The sequence below is a fragment of the Dermacentor albipictus genome, chromosome 7, assembly GCF_038994185.2.
Source record: "Dermacentor albipictus isolate Rhodes 1998 colony chromosome 7, USDA_Dalb.pri_finalv2, whole genome shotgun sequence".
Taxonomy (NCBI): domain Eukaryota; kingdom Metazoa; phylum Arthropoda; class Arachnida; order Ixodida; family Ixodidae; genus Dermacentor; species Dermacentor albipictus.
Genome location: NC_091827.1, coordinates 34,949,350 through 34,968,532, shown reverse-complemented (window position 1 = coordinate 34,968,532; position 19,183 = coordinate 34,949,350). Strand labels below are relative to the sequence as shown.

The following is a 19,183-nucleotide window of genomic DNA, read 5'->3' as shown; positions in this document are numbered from 1 at the left end:
AGAGAATGTTTATTAAAGCTAGCTGTGATTGTGAGCACGAACTAGCATGGTTCCCCAAAAAAGCCTTGAGCTAGGGATCCAGATGTTTTATGCAGTATTTCCTGTGTACTCTTCCTATTTTGAATAAATTCGTATTTGAAGCCTTATTTCTTTTTTGGCTCTCCCCCCCCACCTCTTGTGATCAACTGTCTGGCCAGTAAGGTGGGCTGATCCCAGTGACGTTGTAATGAAAGCTGGGCCGGTCTCCGAGACCAAGTGTTATCGAAAGTGGTGACTCGGCAGGCCGATCGTGATACTAATGCATGTATTGTGTCCTCACAAGGACTTTAATGTGGTTTGTAACGTGAGCCAATCCTAGAGGCAGTGCGACATCACTGCATTCGCATGCTTCGTAGCATTAACCGATAGAGAAAACCAATAACTGTCTCTGGCAGCAGTAGCAACAACAGATCTAGCATCAGCTATCGCGTGTCTTTGACAATAATTTACCGGTGGTGTATGAAAAGGAAGGTCAACCTGCAGTTTGATTGCACTAGCCAGCTACCCTGCGGTCAGCGAAAGGGGAGTAGTTAATTACTTGACCAATTTAACCTGCCATGTAATTGTAACTGTGTTAGAAAATCTTAGCAGGTGCCGTACACTTCAAGGACTTTGTTCGGTTCAACCTTCAAATTATTAAACTGATTTTTTTGTGTCCCACTGACAGTCAAAGAGCTCTGTATCAGTCTCAAGTTATTATTCTGATAATTAACACTTGAGAATTGTACTTCTGTGCAGGAAGTTGTTGTATTGCTGATGCCAACATGACATGGTGCCTCTTTAAGATTATTTCGCTGATGGAGATCAGCATTACCCGTGAGTGCAAAAATGCCTGCGCCCTATCCTCATAGCTCAAAGAGATTCCCTTACCTTGTTAACTGATAATATGCAAGAAGCCTGCTTGTCAATATTTTAGAAATAATAGGTTTTATGTGTGTGTTTAACATTTCAGTGTACCCGCCGTGGTTGCTCAGTGGCTATGGTGTTGGGCTGCTGAGCACGAGGTCGCGGGATCAAATCCCGGCCACGGCGGCCGCATTTCGATGGGGGCAAAATGCCAAAACACCCGTGTACTTAGATTTAGGTGCACGTTAAAGAACATCAGGTGGTCGAAATTTCCGGAGTCCCCTGCTATGGCGTGCCCCATAATCAGAAAGTGGTTTTGGCACGTAAAACCCCACAATTTAATTTTTTTTTTTAACATTTCAGTGGGAAACAGCATCTAAAAGTTCGGGAACACAACATTCTTGGTCCATATGTTGATGGTCTTTCAACGTTAGCCGTGTCCTCCTACGAGGTGAGTGTTCTGACAGTCCTGCTAAAAGATCACCACTGTCCTTTTCTCTAGGGTCTAAACATGTGCTACCAGCATGGGGTGTGATTATAAGCAGCACATAAAAATATGTCGAACTTCGTTATGCTGTACGTTGTTTTCTGCAGACTGCTTTGTAACCTTTTATGTTTCAACGTTTTGCCTGTGTCATTCTCAAGGTCCTCATTTTAGGACAGTTCCTTGTATTTCTTGCTCTCCCCTCATCCAATGCTAAACTGGGGCCTTTAAGCCTGCAATAAATGACAATTATTATGTGATGGAGATGCATCTGACACAAAAATGCCTTTATTATATTTGATATTTGTAATAAGCATGCAGGCCTATATGCTAAGAAAACATTTCTTTTATATCTGCTTTGTATAGTGAGATTTAATTAAAGGGTATAATTAGTCTAGCAGCAGCCTAGCAGCAGTGTACAGCCCGAGCTCTCTTGCAATCACAGCACGGGTCGTCATCTTCGTCTTCGAGCTGCTGCAGAAAACACGAGGCGCGTCTTCATTACATTTGTTACATCCGATAAATCGTTATATCTGTGGTTGTTAGATCAAGATTGGGCTCTGATGCTCATTTTAGTAAGGTGACTCTAAATTTCCAAAATAAGCGTCAGTTGTCGTAATCGAATCTCTGCTGCAAAATAGTTCTCTGCAATGGTACAGCACGCTACTAAGTTGTGCTAAGCTTTCTGTGTTTGCTGTAGTTAACATTTGCTAACACTATGCTCTGTTTCTTAAATTGCAGGAAATTAATAATCTAATGACAGAAGGCAACAAGTCTCGAACAGTTGCAGCAACTAACATGAACAGCGAATCCAGTCGCTCCCACGCAGTATTCAATATTACCCTGACTTGTTTAATCAGGGATAATGCCTCTGGGGTAAGACTTCCTCCTTGTTCTATTCAGTGGTCTTGGAGCCACCGAATTCAGTTGTGTGCTGCACGTTGAGCACTCCATGCGCTGTCGCAGGTCACTGGAGAGAAAGTGTCCAAAATGAGTCTAGTAGATTTGGCCGGCAGCGAACGGGCGGTCAAGACTGGTGCCATTGGCGATCGTCTAAAAGAAGGTTCCAATATCAACAAGTGAGTCGGGCTCTAAGATTTTACAGCAGCATTGGTGTTAACATGTTTCCTTGGCTTACCTTGGTATAAGATCTGCGTAAACGACACAGGTGTTTCAACTCATTAAAAAGAAAACAGAATTAATAAAAATTATGTTGCTTTCACCATTCCCCCTAGGGGGGAATGCTTCTCTGTGCAAACGTCATACTGCTGACCTTAATTCCAGACTTCATTGGCGAGGTCAGGAGTAAATCAAACTTTCTCTGCGATTTCCGAAAACTGTTTCAGTCAGCTTGTACTTTGGTCTTGTGGTTTGTGGAACAAATCTTCATTACGCACACATAAGCAATGACCTTTAGTGCAAATCGGCTTTCTGCTGCACACACTATGTTGGGGCTGTGACATCAGCAATTGAAAATTGTGTTCAGTAAACCGCAGCCTCTTTGTGATGTGAACTGGTCAAATTCTTAGATGTCTTGTCTGCACCCTTAAACTTCGCAAATTATTCTTTTCAGGTCCCTGACAACGTTGGGATTAGTCATTTCCAAGTTAGCCGACCAGTCCTCGGGTAAAGCGAAGGATTCCTTTGTACCCTACCGGGACTCTGTTCTCACCTGGCTCCTGAAGGTATTTCACTCATCTCTTCATTGACAAAGAGCGCACTTTGCATAACGCATAATACTCACTAATTCTTACGTATTGTCTCGGCGAAGTGACGATGCAAAATCAAACACCGCCAAAAGTTTGGGTTAAGAAAGAGTCTAACTCTTTATTGGGAAAACTTGCGCCTAGAGAGACAAGCAACGCTTAAATCAGAATGATACCAGAGAGCAAAGTTGTCGCTCGTCAGACTTCAATTATTGGATCAAGTTCGTCTGCTATTTATGCATGTCTCATCGTACATTACAGAGCAATTGCTGGCGCTTATGTATATTAGAGAATGTACAACACTATTTGCATGGCATGTGCAGTGTAATTAGACAACTCTCTTTTGCTATAGAATTGGATACAATGTTCAAGAAATTTTTTATATTCTGGGTGGCGCATTTTGCGCCAGGCTGAGGAATGATAATTCTGATAAGCTGCTGAAAAACAAACACTGGCAAAAATTAAAACAGTGCACACGTGACACTGTACCCAACAGTCGTTCAGGAAGCAATTATCACTGAGACGCCCTGGTATTCATAGTCGTTATTCTATTCCTTATCTTTCATGTTCTGCTTCTTTGTTTTACACATGCGTGAATACATCAAACAAAAGTAGTCTTGAGTTGAGCGATGACCTTTAACATTGAATGTAAACAAGTAAAAAAGTTGAATGTAAACAAGTACTGTGCAAATACTGCGCCAGCAACATAGGTAGGTATGGTGGTTCGTGGGCCCAGTTCTCTGGAGCTTGTTGCATAATTCTTGATTTCTGTATAAGATAGCTTTCCTATAGACTGTAGTATACCATACACATTGAGTACTTCTTGTAGTAAGCCTGTGGTTGTTGGTGTGGGAGGGCCAAATCATGAAAGCTCTGATACACTGCCGTCCAGAACCAATGAAAGTGTATTTTCTTATTTTTAAAATGAAAATACAGTATATTCTCATTGTAACAAAATTGCTTCATTCAAGCTTTCTCGTGGTCCCAACCACAGTGCATGCATTTCATACCGGATTACCCGCGGTGCAGTGGCGCCGGACAAAGCTTAATACAAGATGCGCAGTGGGAAATACAAAGTGCGAAATCTGCATGGGGCTGTTCAGTACAGCATGCACGATGACCCTTTGCTTTTCTCAGTAACCAACCCAGAGTGGAAGATAGTGCTACAAAGGGTACTCTGCCATGTGGCCACATCTCCTTCGACCTAACTGTACCACGTGATGCTAGCCAGCAGATGAGGCATTTGCTTACGGGCATCAACAGAATTTCACCTCTGTCATGCCACGACTATAGAGTGCGGCTTTGCTCTGATACATGTTCCACGTACTCCCACACTGTTGTAGTGAGTGTCCTGCACCAAAATGGCTCTTTTAGAGCCTTTCTGCTTTTAACGTCATACTGCTTGGAACAAAGTCCATTTCCTGTCCCGGTGGTTTCGTTATAACGAGAGTTTACTGTACGAAGAGAGACGTAATCGCCTTAGAGTTGTGACGGCTGCTTCTTCTCACTTAGTGATAAGTAGTTATACGTTAAAGATGCCACAGCTTATCGCAGTAGCGTGCATAGATGTCACTGCATGCTTCTCTTGCTTCCAGGACAACCTGGGAGGCAACAGTCGCACTGTGATGGTGGCTGCCATCAGTCCAGCAGCCGACAACTACGAGGAGACCCTCTCAACCCTGAGGTACGCAGACCGGGCCAAGCGCATCATCAACCACGCCGTAGTCAATGAAGACCCCAATGCCCGCATCATTCGTGAGCTCCGGGAGGAAGTGGAGATGCTCAGGGATCAGCTCAAGCATGCCACGGTGCGTTTATGTCCTCAGTTCTGTTTTTATCTCTCTCTCTCTCTTGCAAAAGAATATATTTAGTGCAAGCTGTCATTACGTATAAAAGCATCGCAGAATTATATTCAGTTCTGTGCTAAATAATTTAGCACAGAAAAGCAATTATAACTGCATGTAACTTCACCTTCAGCCAATAAAGCTTTCTGTAGATACATTAGAAGAGGCAGTGTGGTAAACAATCCATTTCATTGATGATGACGAATATTTGTGACTGCAATTCATGCACGGGAGCTCATCGTGATGTCATTTCTTTTTTCATATTTTGTGAGTTTTATTCAGAGCCGACTTAAAAGAACCACGTGAAAAGATTACATCGTAGAAACCACTACATTGGTTGTTTTTGAGCATGCTCTGCAACTTTCCAAGTACAAGTTGCACCTAAAACAAATATTTTAAAAAAGTGCATAATTTAACACACTAATCAGCGAACTAAGCTCATTTCAAGTAGTTGTCTGAGTAACTGTAGACAACAACAAACTACATACCGTCGGTCATATTTGTTTACAATGTACTGCTTCAATTTTCTTTTTTGTTTCTTTTTTTGGCTGTTCATGTTATGCAATATGAGTGTCGCACAGTGTACTTCTGATCACCATTGTATTTCTTGATCACGATTGGATCATTTGTGCAAGTTGTGGAAGAGAGCCCCCCATTGCGGTCAAGAAATTACCGCATTTACTCACATAATGAATGCCCTCGCGTAAGGAACACACCTCTAGATTAGCCGCAAGAAATCAGAAAATCTTTTTTCTTGCGTAATAAACGCACCCCGAACTTTGCTAGTGTGCAATCCCAATATCGAACGGCCGTGCTGTAGTTTTTCAAAGAGGCTACAATCTTTGACTCTCGCACATGTGTTTAAAGCAAGTGCACTTAAAGTGCAACTCTGGTGATATTTTAACCATGTCAAGGTAATAGAATATTTAAGTTCCCGAGACCCTTCTGTCGTGTGTTTGATAGTAGAATTGTTACGCAAATTTGCAAATAATTTTAAATAAGAAAAAGTGAAACCGAAACCTGACCAAGCAGGCCGTGTGAACCTCTTCGTGTGACGTCAAGAGTGCCTCCACCGGGAAAAGCATGCAAGGCATGCCGGTCTCGCCTGCTTGCAGCGAAGAGCAGACGTTCGGTCGAATCGTGACCGCCCGGACCTTCGGGTGACAATTTCAGTTACACCAGCTCTTCTGATCTGTCAAATATTGACAGTTATGATTCTGACGAATTCAGTAGTCACGAATCGCCATTCGCATTCAACCTGCCATCATGAGAGGCAGCTCCCATGCGCTACATATTGTGCTGCAACATGAAGACCAAGGTTAGCCCTAACCACTGATTTTATAAGTGCTACTTGTTATTTTAGCTGTTTTACCCCTTCTCAGGGAAGTGCTTCACATGCTCACTGTAAGATGTGGAGCACGACTTTCTACATTTGTGTTCCGCAAGAACGCCGCTGACAGTCCAGAGCGCCGAACGGTGCATTTGTTTACATCGGCAGGTACAGTGACATCAATTAATGTCAGAACATATCAAAACAGGCAGATATTGTGCATGTAAGCATCGTTGCATCACTCTGAATCGCACTGATATGAGCCACCACACATCTTCGAAAACAGCGAGCGGGAGACCGTGGTACGAGAGCGTTGTTATACCGCCTACTTATCATTCTTCGTATTCTTTTCATGCACACGGATATGTTCCGTAGAGTGGACATCGATAAGGACTCCGCAAGAACGCGTAGTTTTCTTGTGGAAACGCCATTGCTAATATAGACACCGTTGGCAGTTGAACTACGCGATTGGTTACGCTGCTGTATCAAGAAGCCTACACTTGCTGCCCATTTAGGATATGCGGCAAACAGTGCACCTCGGAAGTTAAATAATGAGTCTGCATGATAATACGTAAAAATACACCCATGTTCGTAGTCGTATTTAATTTAGGGAAGTGCTGGTGAGTGCGGCGGGCAGCTTTCCGTTGAAAATGACAACGCTCTGATGTCGATACTGCTCTCTGTTGTCGCTTCTGGCTTTTTGTGTGTGCACTGTACGAAATGAGGAATGCTTTATTTCAAATCCGTATGGTCAAAACTGAACTGCGCATGGAGTTTTCTCCATCCTGAATGGCTTAATTAGCTTCATGTCAGTCGCTCAGGCCCACCAGCAGCAGACACATGAACTACGCGACTCGGCTGAATGCGATCGGCATCGGCTCAAACTGTGTGTGCGCATGGCGAGCGCGTAAGTTCATGCAGCCTACGTCTACAGGGAACACAACTTCTCGCGACAGCAACTTCTCATGCCATGCACCAGCTCACGATTGTCAAATCCTTGACGCTTTCATCACTGTCGTTTGCATAATCTCGGCACGCTCTGCATGGAACACCCCTGACATCATACACAATGTGGCTTGTGACTGAGGAGGAGGCAAGGCGGGTGTTCAAGGCAGTTAATTAAATTCATTTGTAAAAAATCTGTGCAACTCTCAAACCTGCTTTCTTTAGGACATGACGGAAGTGTTCAGAGGAACATACCCAGCGAATTTCCTCGACATCCATTGACATAGAAAAATCACCGGAGTTGCTCTTTAATGCTTCACACATCCTTTCGCCAGTGCTGGTGCAAAGGAACCTCGCAGATAGGAGAGAGAAAAAAATCCGGCAGATCCCACACCCTGTGGGAATCGATGTTATGCGAAGCAGTGTGCAGGGAGCCTATACCAAGTTAACGAAACGACCATGAGAGCAACAAGACGTAGGCAGCTGTTTCATGACCTACATGGCACACACGTCGTGACATGAATGTCACGACCTATCATTTACGTTCATCATACACTCGTCATACTATGCCAATTTTGGTACATACCACGACGTAGACGACTGTTTCATCACCTACATGACATGCATGCCATGACATTTAAGCCAGGAGCTATCGTTTATGTTTGTCATACTTTCTTGTCATACTATGCCATTTCTGGTACATACCAAGTTAACGAAACGACCATAAGAGCACCAAGACGTGGGCGGCTGTTTCATGACCTACATGTCACGCATCTCATGACCTATCATTTATGTTCATCATACACTCTTGCCCTACTATGCCAATTTTGGTACATATCAAGTTAACGAAACGACCATGAGAGCGACCAAGAAGGCGACTGTTTCATGACCTACATGACACATGTCACGATATTCATGTCAAGACCTATCGTTTATGTTCGTCATACACTCTTGTCATACTGCGCAAATTTTGGTACCTACCAAGTTAACGAAACGACCATGAGAGCACCGTGAGGTAGGCGGCTGTTTCATGACCTACACAACACAGATGTCATGACATTCATGTCGTATGACCTATCAATTATGTTTGTCATACACTCTCGCCATACTATGCCAATTTTTGTGCACGCCAAGTTAACGAAACGACCACGAGAGCGCCAAAACATAGGCGGCTAGATAGATACTGTCAAAGTGGCAAACGTTCGCCACGAAATGCTACGCATTTAAAAACGCCAACTGCCTCTCTGCAACATACGCAGTTTACTTGACGCTAACGTAATAGCATAGAGAAAGGGTAATAGGAGCGCGCGCGCACGGGATGCATCGGCCGGTCGCGGCCCACGGGAGAGTCCACGTGAAGAAGGGGGGTGGCCGGCACTTGATCGGCACAGTTGTCATCGGGCGTAGCATAGAGGGGTGTAGTGTCGAATTCGCGTCAACGTTCGCACGTCTGTGTGCGGCAGGCTTTCCTGTCTGCCTCGGGTTTCGATGTGTTTGTGATGGGCCTTGAGTCGAGCTGTACGTCTGCTGATGGGAGTTCGTCTGCTCACAAAAACGGAAACGCTGATCGGACACCGATAAGCTTTCTGACATGCCGATGAGCAGGCCGTTCGAGGAAAAGAGACTCGCTCACACGGCGTGCTTGTCAAAACAGGCGCGCGCTTCAACGTGATGCGTGATTCAACGTGATAAAAGTCCCTATTATGGCAGACAGGCCGGAAGCAGCTGCGAGGATAAACAGCGATCTCCGATCGCGCGATCGGAGACCGCTGTTCGGAGCGCGCGTTCAGTTTCACCTGGCGCGATTCGCCTAGGCCGCGCTGACATCGCGCGACTGATGCGTTCTGTGGTGGAACCGCGATGTGGATGAAGCGGCCAGCGACCTGATCGGCAGGTCTGGTGGTTCCGATGAGGATGAAAGTTACAGTTTGCAAAATGGTATACATGCGTCTTTTTTTTTTTTTACTGCAAAGATGAGTTACTGTATGCATGTTCCAAATCGTTATCGTCTTACGTTGAAATTTTTGCGGTTTCGAAAATGTGTCCATAAAATTTACCCGGCATAATGAACGCACGCCCAAACTTTGCTTCGGTATATCGAGAAGAAAGGGTGCCTTCGTTAAGCGGGTATATACGGTAAATCCAGATCCGGCTCAATCGCAATCGAAAATGCACATGTCACAACGGTATGAAACATCCAGTATAGTGACATCTGCACCTTATTAGTACTTTAGCTAACATTGCACGCATAGTTTTGCAATGCCCAGTTGTCATTATATGACAGGAAATGCTATGTATTGAGGTTCTCACTTGTTAGGTTTCTTTTGTGGTCTACTTATTGTGCAGAATATGTCCTGCAAGTACCTTGATATTTTTGCTGAAGTGCTTTGTTTCCAAGAGAAGGGAAAGGTTTTTGAAAGTGCACATTACATTACTGGCTAGGTTTGAAATCGTACCTATCTCAGTGGTCATGTCATTGATGCACTTGTAGTATCTATGTAGCATCTTATTTCTTTTGTACATTGTCCATCCAGACGCCAGAAGGTCTGAGCGAACGTCTACGGGAGTCCGAAACACTGATGCAAGAGATCTCACAGACCTGGGAAGAGAAGCTGCGGAAGACGGAGAAGATCCACCAGGTGAATATGCAGTTGTAGATCAGGCGACAGTCTTGTGTAACTCGACCAGATGGCATGTTGTGTATGTAGCCTGGCTGCATGTTGTGTGCTCCTTAGAACCCTTGTTGCCATCTGTTTAATGCAATTATAACAACAAAGCTGCTGTAGCCTACAAGACTGGTTTGTCAGAGGGAGAAGGGATTTTCAGTTTGGCAAAATTGTTTAAAGTTGTAATTTCAGCCTAGATTACGCTGCAATCATGTGGGGAAAGTCCACTTTCTCGTGTCAGATTTTATAGTGCCAAGATTAGACTTGCTTCCAGGCATCTCACATCTTCAGTCCTCAGCAGCTTGCAATTGTTACAGATCCTTATGGCTGTCCACAGTGGTACATTTATCTTGCAGTTTGGTCTTCTGTGCAACCAGGCAGCATACATTGCTTTAAAAGCTTCAGTTCATCTCACAATTGCTCTTTAGATGCTGTGATGCATCTTGAGCATTTGTGAGCTTGTCTTAATGTATTTGCTGTTCTTTTGGTGTTTCTGTTTTAAATTATACAGGAAAGGCAGCAAGCCCTTGAGAAGATGGGCATCTCAGTTCAGGCGTCGGGCATCAAGGTCGAAAACGACAAGTACTACATGGTCAACCTAAACGCTGACCCTTCGCTCAACGAACTGCTTGTCTACTACATGAAGGTCAGCTCTGTTCTATGTGTTTTCAACATCTTTTGGTCTTTGTGACAATGCAACTGAACATGACATAACGTAAACAGTGCTACGTTTCTAATTTTGCCAACACACCTATAGATTTTACAAAGCGTGCCACATTGATTAGTACAACCACCCTGTCTGGACAAATACATTGTGACTTAAGTGTGTGCAATATAAATAAGGGCTGAAAACTTTTGTCCAGCATAAGTGCACAGAAGGTATTAACATAAAGGAGAATAAATCGATGTACAGACAGTGGTTACTGCAGAGACGCGAGTTTTAATGTCACTTACTGGTGAGTTATAAGTGGATTAAACGATATGAAGCAATTTATCAATTATCAGATGCTGATTATTCCAAAAATGTGAGTTGGAACCTCACTTGATAACACATGGTAAGTAGATTTAGCAGTATGAAAGAGAAAACTTGATGAATACTCAGGCAGTGATTACTGCAGAGACATGAGTTGGAACGTCACATGCTGATGAGGGATAAATGGATCACACAATATAAAACACAAGGTGTGTGCGAATACTGAGCTGCAGATTTTCTAATCGAATGTCCAAACGAATATCACATACCAGAAAACTTAACACACACATTCATGCTTCCAAATTTTGTTCAACAAGTTCAACAAATTGTGTTCAATTTTGTTCAAATTCAACAAGAATCTTGTTAGCTATCACTAACTTGGGTAGCTATGAATCGAGATGCATATTATGCTCTACTCTTATTAAAGAGAACACCAAATTAGTATGCGGCCACTGATACAACTCAGTTCATATACGAAGGTCTGGAAAATTTTTTTATCGATAGAATGTCTGTCAAAAAAAAAAGAAAAAAATTAAGTGCTTTTTTGCCCCCCTGAAGCTGAAAAAATAGCGAAGTTGTGCTAAATACCAATGGGGTATCTTCAGTTTAATAGTAGGCCATACACTGTGCTTCTTGGCAACCTTCTGTTGCTTAGAAAGTGTTGCTTTCCAGTTTTGTTTTAGAACACAGGAGGGAGGTTTCTTTATCTTTATGGCAGGTGTTTTCGGTGAGTTATCATTGGCTCAATCTGTGCAACAGGCGAAAGCGTGGAATGCGCAACATGTCACTCGGTGCCATTTCGCGCGGTCATCGGCGCCAACGGTAAAGAGTTGTGAAATCGGGATGCCCACGGCGAGTTCGTGAGACGTCCCCCTCTCCTTGTTTTTAGTTCGCATGCGTCCATCTGCCGTCTGCGTAGATGCTTCTCCAGCTGGGGGCCAGTACCTTGCCACAGGATATTTATCGAGCTCACCATGTAAATCGAAAGCTAATCTTGCGGCAGGTCGCTCGAAGCTACGAAAAGAGACCGTTGTGCGCCTACAAACACAGCATTCGGAACGAGGGGCCACCGTACGGTATTTCGCAATGATGGCAGCTGTAAACATGTAAAGGTCATCCCGTGCACTCACTTATGTTGGCGAGGTGTGTTGTCGGCTTTCCGAGGCCCGTGCGACCGCCGTGAACAGATCTGCATCAATTTGGTAACCGTAACTTTAGTCGCAGATACCGAACTACGTAGCTCCGGTTAGGCCTAGTGACGAAAATTTGCCGCCGGCTGATGTGAGAATGGGCCGCAAACTGTTGTGAAAAGGCTTGTCGCTAATATGTTCCCATGGGTGGCTCATTAGTGATCGGGCCAGATGGCATTATTTGAAAAGGGGCATATATATATATATATATATATATATATATATATATATATATATATATGTATATAATGCCATCTGTTGTTTGTATGTCTCCACTTGGTTATATTCATGAGCTCAGTTGCACTTGAAAGCTTCTAAGTATTGTTTTTGTGTTCTCGCTTTAGGAGAGGACTCTCGTAGGACGTCCCGACGCTCCGTCCGAACAGGACATTCAACTCAGCGGCCTGGGAATCATGCCCGAGCACTGCATCATAACTATCGAAGGTCCTGAACTGTACATAATGCCACTTGAGGGAGCAAGGTGAGGAACTGTCTGTGGTTTTACAGCGAAGCTGTCTGCCTCTAGTTGGTGGGGATTTTTCGTGGGGTGCTCACCCAAAAACAAACAGCAGCTGAAGGCTTTGTGTTTGAGTTTCTGCGGAAAAGAATCATGTTTTCTCCTACATTCGAATTACATTCCAATGCTATCACGTCTGCAGGTTTTGTGTAAGTCGTACTTTACGCATTTTCTGATGCAATTTTACTTTTAAACTTTAATTTAGTTCAATAAGGCACTTGCGCTTGACGGCCGGCCTAGAAGAATCAGGATGTATGCTTCAGTTTCGCACATGTATGCGCGCACGTGACGTACATTGCTTGTGTATCGTCATCTAACGTCCGCACCAGCTTCACTGTAAATCCACTATCACACGGTGGAATGAAGACGGATTTTTAAAATAATTTCTGATCTTTATGTTGGTTCTTTCATCATTTTTCACTTTAATGCACGCCGGCATTTCTTGCGTCCAGTGTGTTGCGGGGCCAATTCATGCCCGTGAACGTTTATTTTGTGAGCTGCCTCAAAGATGCGAAATTCTGCAGTTTTAAGCTAGGTATTTCTGCAAGTACCCGAGGGCCGAGTTTTGGGTACAGCTTATATCAGTCAGTGCATCAACTACTGCAACAGATTTTGTTCATGTTGCTTCATCAGGGTCCTGACACTTTTTGTTTTTTTTGCAACTGGCTGCAGTTGCACAGCAAATATGGCGTTTTGCTGCTGAGCATGAGGTAATGGGTTTGGTTTCCAGCTGTGACAGCTGTATTTTGATGGTAGTGAAATGAAAAAAAAAAGATAAGAAGAAAGAAAGAAAAAAAGAAGCTCGTGTACCTTGCTTTGGATGCAGGTTAAATGATCTCTGGGTGGTCAAAAGTAATCCTCAGCTCATCCATAACAGCATCTCATAGCTAAAAGTGACCTTTTGGAACATTTAATCCCATAAATCGATCACTCGGCCAATGGTTTTTTTTTTTTTTGCATTCTCTGTGTATTCAGACAGATTTAGTCTCAGTCTTTTCAGAGGCTGAGGTGGCGATATTATCTGTTAATTCGGCACCAATAAAGGGTTGAAGCCGACATTGCAAGTCCGGCTTTTTCGATTCTCTCTTTGCAGGACGTGTGTGAATGGGTCAGCCATTGTGTCCAAGACACAGCTGCACCACGGTGATCGTGTGCTCTGGGGCAACAACCACTTCTTCAGGGTCAACTGCCCACGATTGCAAACAGGTGGTGGTTCCTATGCCCTCTTTGCTAGTGCTACAAAGCTTTGATGGGTAATGCAGTTCCTTGTTATAAGTACATATTTTTTTTGTGGGTTGCGCCCCCCCCCCCCCCTCCTTCCCCCCCGGCCACAATAATGTAATGCCAGTGTCGTACCAGCATTGCAAAGGCCATGAAAACGATATTCGATAGACTTGAGGACGAAATAGGTGCTGCTACATGGGAAGCTTCAATGGCTGCGAGCCAATAGTCTATCCAGTTGATGGAGTTACTTGAAGCCATCGTAATCTTGAAGGTCTTCACATGGCGGACGTGGATGGCCTCATCAATAGCATGTTAGAATAGCGTGATGTTAACAGCAAAATGAAAGAAGGATAATTGCAAGAAACTGTTTACCTCATGAAAACAATTAATTTTGTTTTAATAACAATGAGCACCAGTTCCATGCCATGAGAAAAATCTCAATGCTTCCAGAAGCATTCAAAAAAAGTCAATGGCAACTTGTGCAGAATGTGTAAACATGAGGTTAAAGACTAAAAATAGGAGATTATTTCATTGTGACATTTAAAAAACCCACAGCAGTGAAAATCCTTTTTTTTTTTAGATATTTAGAACAATGTTCAGGGCGGGTCATTTTCAGAGATGCAGAATTGTTGCTCGCAATGGCAGCAGCACCACGAGCGCTTTTGTGTCAGATTACTGAAGCATTTCACTGGCCACCGACTTTACCGTATAATAGCGACAGAACTCCCAAGATCTGGTAGTTTGAGGATTTTGAAGTTGATCAACTTCAGAGCTATTTAAGATTTCCTCCCTGACAGAAGCATAGCACATCTTTTGCAATCCCACTAATTTTGTCTTTTGTCGTTGCTCACAGGGGGCCATGCTGCTTTTTATCACTGGTATCAGTCATTCAACACAAATGATAAGAAAAGAGTAGAACAATGAAAAAGCTATATTGCAGAATTGTTTAACCCTTGTGGGAGTTCGTACTCTAAGCTTTCAGTGTTCTGGACAAACTGATTGGCACAGTTTTTTGTAGAGCAGTTCACATGTCTGTTCATGCAAAGGTTAATGTTAAAGGGTGATGTTTGTTGCATGATAGCAGCATAAATACAAAGTATAGAAGAGAACAAAGCCAATAGTTGGTGTAAATTTATTTTGTGACACTTAGCACAACAAATAACAAGGAATTAGAAGAACAATCTTTAATGGTACAGTCAGCACTCCTGTTATTTCTTTGTTGTCACGCTGGTCGCCATTTTCTTCTCTGCCAGCCATTTTCTGTCATGTCCTGTTTTACAAGCAACCGGTGAAGGATTCAGGCATGGTGAGGATTCACCACGCTTGACTCGTGCCTAAGGTGTAGTTAAAAGCAATGTTGGGACTGAGCAAATTACCGTGTGCATTGTTGTCTTGCTTGTTGGTAATCTATTCTATAGTGGCTTCCTGTTGCAGTTTAATAAAACTATACATAGAACAGAATATTCTCTGTTTTATTCCTTTTATTTGTTTCATTAAATTAGTAGCATAGAACCAGCCCTTTGTAAATCAAGTTATTTCTCACTTCTATGATGTAATGCTTGACTTCCAACAAAAGTCTGCAAAAATGTCTAAGCAAAGTACATTACTTGAAATATCATTAAAGTTAGTGTTTTAGGTCATTCTGTGATATACCGCATCAAGCCGTAGCCAGCAGCACCGAAGTTGCAACAAGGTAAGGATCAGAAAGCCTCCCAGTGTGAAGCGATGCCTTGCAGTGGGTCTTCGCACGCAACTCTGATGTGGCTGCAGTCGAAAAGTAATGGACATAGGGTGCCTCAATATGCAATGCGGTTTCAGACAAAACGTGCACTTATACTGTGGCATTATTTCAGCCGGTGCATTGGAGACGCCCATTCTCGACCGGCCGATTGACTACGAATTTGCCCGTGAGGAAATCATGATGAAGGAACTGGTAAACGATCCCATCCAGGCAGCTATGCAATCGCTTGAGAAGCAGCATGAGGAAGACAAACACAGTAAGTGGCATTGACTTGGCTTGTTATTGCAATGGATGAGCGTAGCTGTACTACATCACAACTTTGTGTTGTAGCTGTCTTAACAGTGTAGTAACTTATAGTAAGGTGTTTGGCCTTGGTGCAGTGAGCACTAGGTTAGCACCTTCAGGCGAGCCCTAAACAGCTGTGCTGCTATCAGTGAACTAAATAGACCTACAGACTTAGAAACCCAGGAAAGAGCAACGACGTTGTGATTCTTGAAATGAACGTTCTCTCGTTTTCTTTTCATTACTTACAAATTTTGCTGACATGAATCAGTTTGATCTTTCATTTAATTCGATCGCATTCAGACTTCACAAAGGACACCCATATTTCTCTGTTAATGAGAGAACGCAAAGTGATTATAGGCACCTATTGGTCGTGCCAGAACTGCTGGCCAAGCTCAGGTGGCCATGGAAGCATTGGCAAGCAGCCAGCCAATAAGCACACGCTGTCTCGGGAAGTGCGGCTCGACGTTTGTCGAGTGGCAGTTTAGTTTAGTTTAGGCTTAATTTAGTTGATGCTTGCAAATATGGATGTAGCCAGTTTCTAGGCAACATTGATGTCACAGAGTCGTGGACTCCACGTGCACAAGCTTCATCAGAAATTCTAAACTTTGCCCGTGCCACAGTAGAAGTAGCAGTACCGATGGAAGCAGCACAGATGACTAGTGGTTCGAGGGACATAGCACCGTGTGTGACTTCATGGGCAAGGAAGCGCCTGACACTGTTTATTGCACAAACATGGTGGGTGCTTCTACGAAGACCTTAAATAATATTTGAAAAAAGCCATCTTGAAATAAAAAGGCGGTTTCTTTGGAGACATGTGGGAAATCGAAGCCAGCTCTCAGGTGCAAGCCATATCAACTTTTGAATCCCGAAAAATGCACTTACCCACGGAACTATGGCATGACGAATTTCAGCTGTCAGAGCTGAAGTTCCTCACTGTCGCAGCACGCTGGCTGCCTGCTGCTGGGTGATGCAAGCAGAACATCGCCTCGAGGGTTGCGGCTTTATGCTCATTGTAGCCTCCCAGTTTTGGTTTTGTGCGCTGTGATAGCCGAAATTCGTCGTGCCGCAGTTACGTGGGTAATCGCATTTTTCCAGACACAAAAGTTGATATGGCTCGTGTGGAGAGCTCGCTTCAATTTCCCAAGTGTGATGAGCCTCCTGAAACTAAATGTTTAAAAAGTTAATTAAGGGATTTTTGTTCATTAGCAACTAATTACCCCATATAACCAGTCACCCTATGGTTGCCACTGCTGATGGCATGTCTTCAAAGGAACTGCCCATTTATTTCAAGGCGGCTGTTTTTAAATGTTATCTAAAGTCTTCATAGAAGCACCCTGTAAATGTGTTTGCAAACTTTAATGCTCGGTGGTGCTTCTGGAAGTGTGTTAGTGCTGTTGGGGGGGAGGAGGTTTTGTTGTGCCACTGTGCTGGAAACTGCGCCACCACCACGACAGATACATCTAGGGACCATGACCAATAATGACTGAGCTGCAAATTTAACTTTACCTGGTAGCATTATTCTTTGCTCACAGACACTGTGCCAGTGAACTGCTGTGCATATTGGTCTTGCAAGATTTTTCTGCATATGTCATCCATAAGGAGTCATATAGAAATGGTTATATGTGGCTCTTGCAAAGAGCCATAAATGACCACTTCTATATGGTTCATTTCAGTGTAGTACAACATACGGCCACTTATATATGGTACAATCACTTCAGTGGCTCCCGACTAATACGACCAGTTCTATATGATACAACCACTTCCGTATAGATCCTGCATGGGGCTCCCCACAGGGAGCCATATAAAACAAAATTTATGTGGTTTATTTATATACAGTACAATATATGGCCCACTTTTATGTGGCCCAACCTCTCCTGTGTATTCCCATCACGTGACTACCCAGCAGGGACTCTAGCTAAAGATTGTTCGTACAGCCACCCCTTACAAACACGGATAGAGGTAACCATGACAATACAATTTTAGTATGCAGACAGAGAGTTCATTGCGTCATTGAATATAGAGCCATTAATTGTACACATCCTGCTGAAATCAAGTTAACAGAAATCCGCTGTTTCATTCAGGGGCTCATTAGTGAGTCAGACAAGTAGAGGATAAGACAATGTGGCTGCCCGGTAGGGGTTGAACCCTACATATAACATTGTGTGTTACATGCAATGAATGTAGTTCCCCCTCCTCAACTGATGTTTATGAGTGCACATGTGGATGTCTGATCTATCTTTGATAATGTCAGAGGAATACTGCTGCTACGGCAACTTTCTTGTTGCCATTGTACTTCGGTTGGGATTTGATGGCCGAGTCAAAACATTGATGAACCAAAGAAGACGCACAAATAACTGTTTATGGACATTGATATGTAAAGTTCCATAGGAAACAAACATGCCAGCTCACTTTCATACAATCTTAACATTACATCTTGCCACAGTGACCCTCGCCTACTGTGCCTGTCACATTTCAAAGTGAGCACGTCGAACTCGCAAACAGCATTACCGTTATTTGTCCCGCTCGCTAGCCACACATTGTGGTGTCACCACATCGGAATGACCCGTTCTAGTTGGGCTGTCATGTTGTGTCTCACGGCCGATGCTTGCACTAGCCTGCCGGCTGGCAGCGTGCCAGTTTTGCGACGGGTCTTTTCCAAGCGTGCTCGCTCCTTGCTTTGCTGCCTCCTCCAGACGCCTTGGAGAAGCAGCGTCAGATGTACGAACGGCAGCTGCAGCTGCTGCGCAACCAGATGTCGCCGTCGACGCCGTACGCGCCCTACCTGCCCTTTGACCCGCTGGGGGCCAAGGCGGCTTCCTCGGGACTTCCCAGCCCCAGTGTCGCCTCACGCATGGAGCGGTGGGCCAAGGAGAGGTAATTTGGAGCTTAGTTACTTTGGAATTTGCAGGAATGTGCAGGAATTGGAACGGTCCACAGCAATAATATCCAGGCTTCTCTCGTCATGCACGCCATTTCGCCCAGTCTTTTATACAGAAAACAATAATCAGTTGGAATAATCTGTCGCCACAACGTAGTCACCGTTACCAGCCTCCATAAATTTCTTGAGCTCGTGAGCAACGCCTGTTGTAACGTGTGATGCATTTAAAAAAATATTTTATGGAATTGTACAGTTCTATTAAGCATGCATGGTCTTTGTATATACAATTTGTATTTCTGTGTCTGCGGCTTGTAATATACTTCAATCAGAAATTCGCTGTTGCTTAACTTGTAATCTTGCTCATTTTTGTTTTTTTGTTTTGCTTGCTTTTTGTGCGTATTGCTTTGCTTGTGAATATTTTTGTACTTATGTAGTATCTGATTTTATAACCCCCCCTTATGTAATACCCTCGAAAAAGGGCCTTTAGAGGGTTTTAGAAGTAAACAAATAATAAA

At 43.6% G+C, this 19,183-nt stretch overlaps 1 protein-coding gene across 4 annotated transcripts in view; it reads left to right on the top strand.

The window, feature by feature from the left end:
* The window catches only part of Khc-73 (Kinesin heavy chain 73), a 120,775-nt gene that overhangs the window by 56,952 nt on the left and 44,640 nt on the right, over window positions 1-19,183 (top strand). For 2 of the 4 annotated variants that reach the window (XM_070521883.1, XM_070521881.1), the window contains exons 6-16: window positions 1,249-1,336; window positions 2,111-2,245; window positions 2,336-2,448; window positions 2,943-3,054; window positions 4,671-4,883; window positions 9,729-9,833; window positions 10,372-10,506; window positions 12,368-12,504; window positions 13,634-13,749; window positions 15,618-15,761; window positions 18,484-18,664. In XM_070521883.1, the coding sequence (XP_070377984.1) occupies window positions 1,249-1,336; window positions 2,111-2,245; window positions 2,336-2,448; window positions 2,943-3,054; window positions 4,671-4,883; window positions 9,729-9,833; window positions 10,372-10,506; window positions 12,368-12,504; window positions 13,634-13,749; window positions 15,618-15,761; window positions 18,484-18,664 (1,479 nt within the window). Of the gene's footprint in view, window positions 1-1,248; window positions 1,337-2,110; window positions 2,246-2,335; window positions 2,449-2,942; window positions 3,055-4,670; window positions 4,884-9,050; window positions 9,133-9,728; window positions 9,834-10,371; window positions 10,507-12,367; window positions 12,505-13,633; window positions 13,750-15,617; window positions 15,762-18,483; window positions 18,665-19,183 lie in introns of those variants that run through there. The other 2 variants (XM_070521882.1, XM_070521884.1) reach the window with 2 other exon arrangements.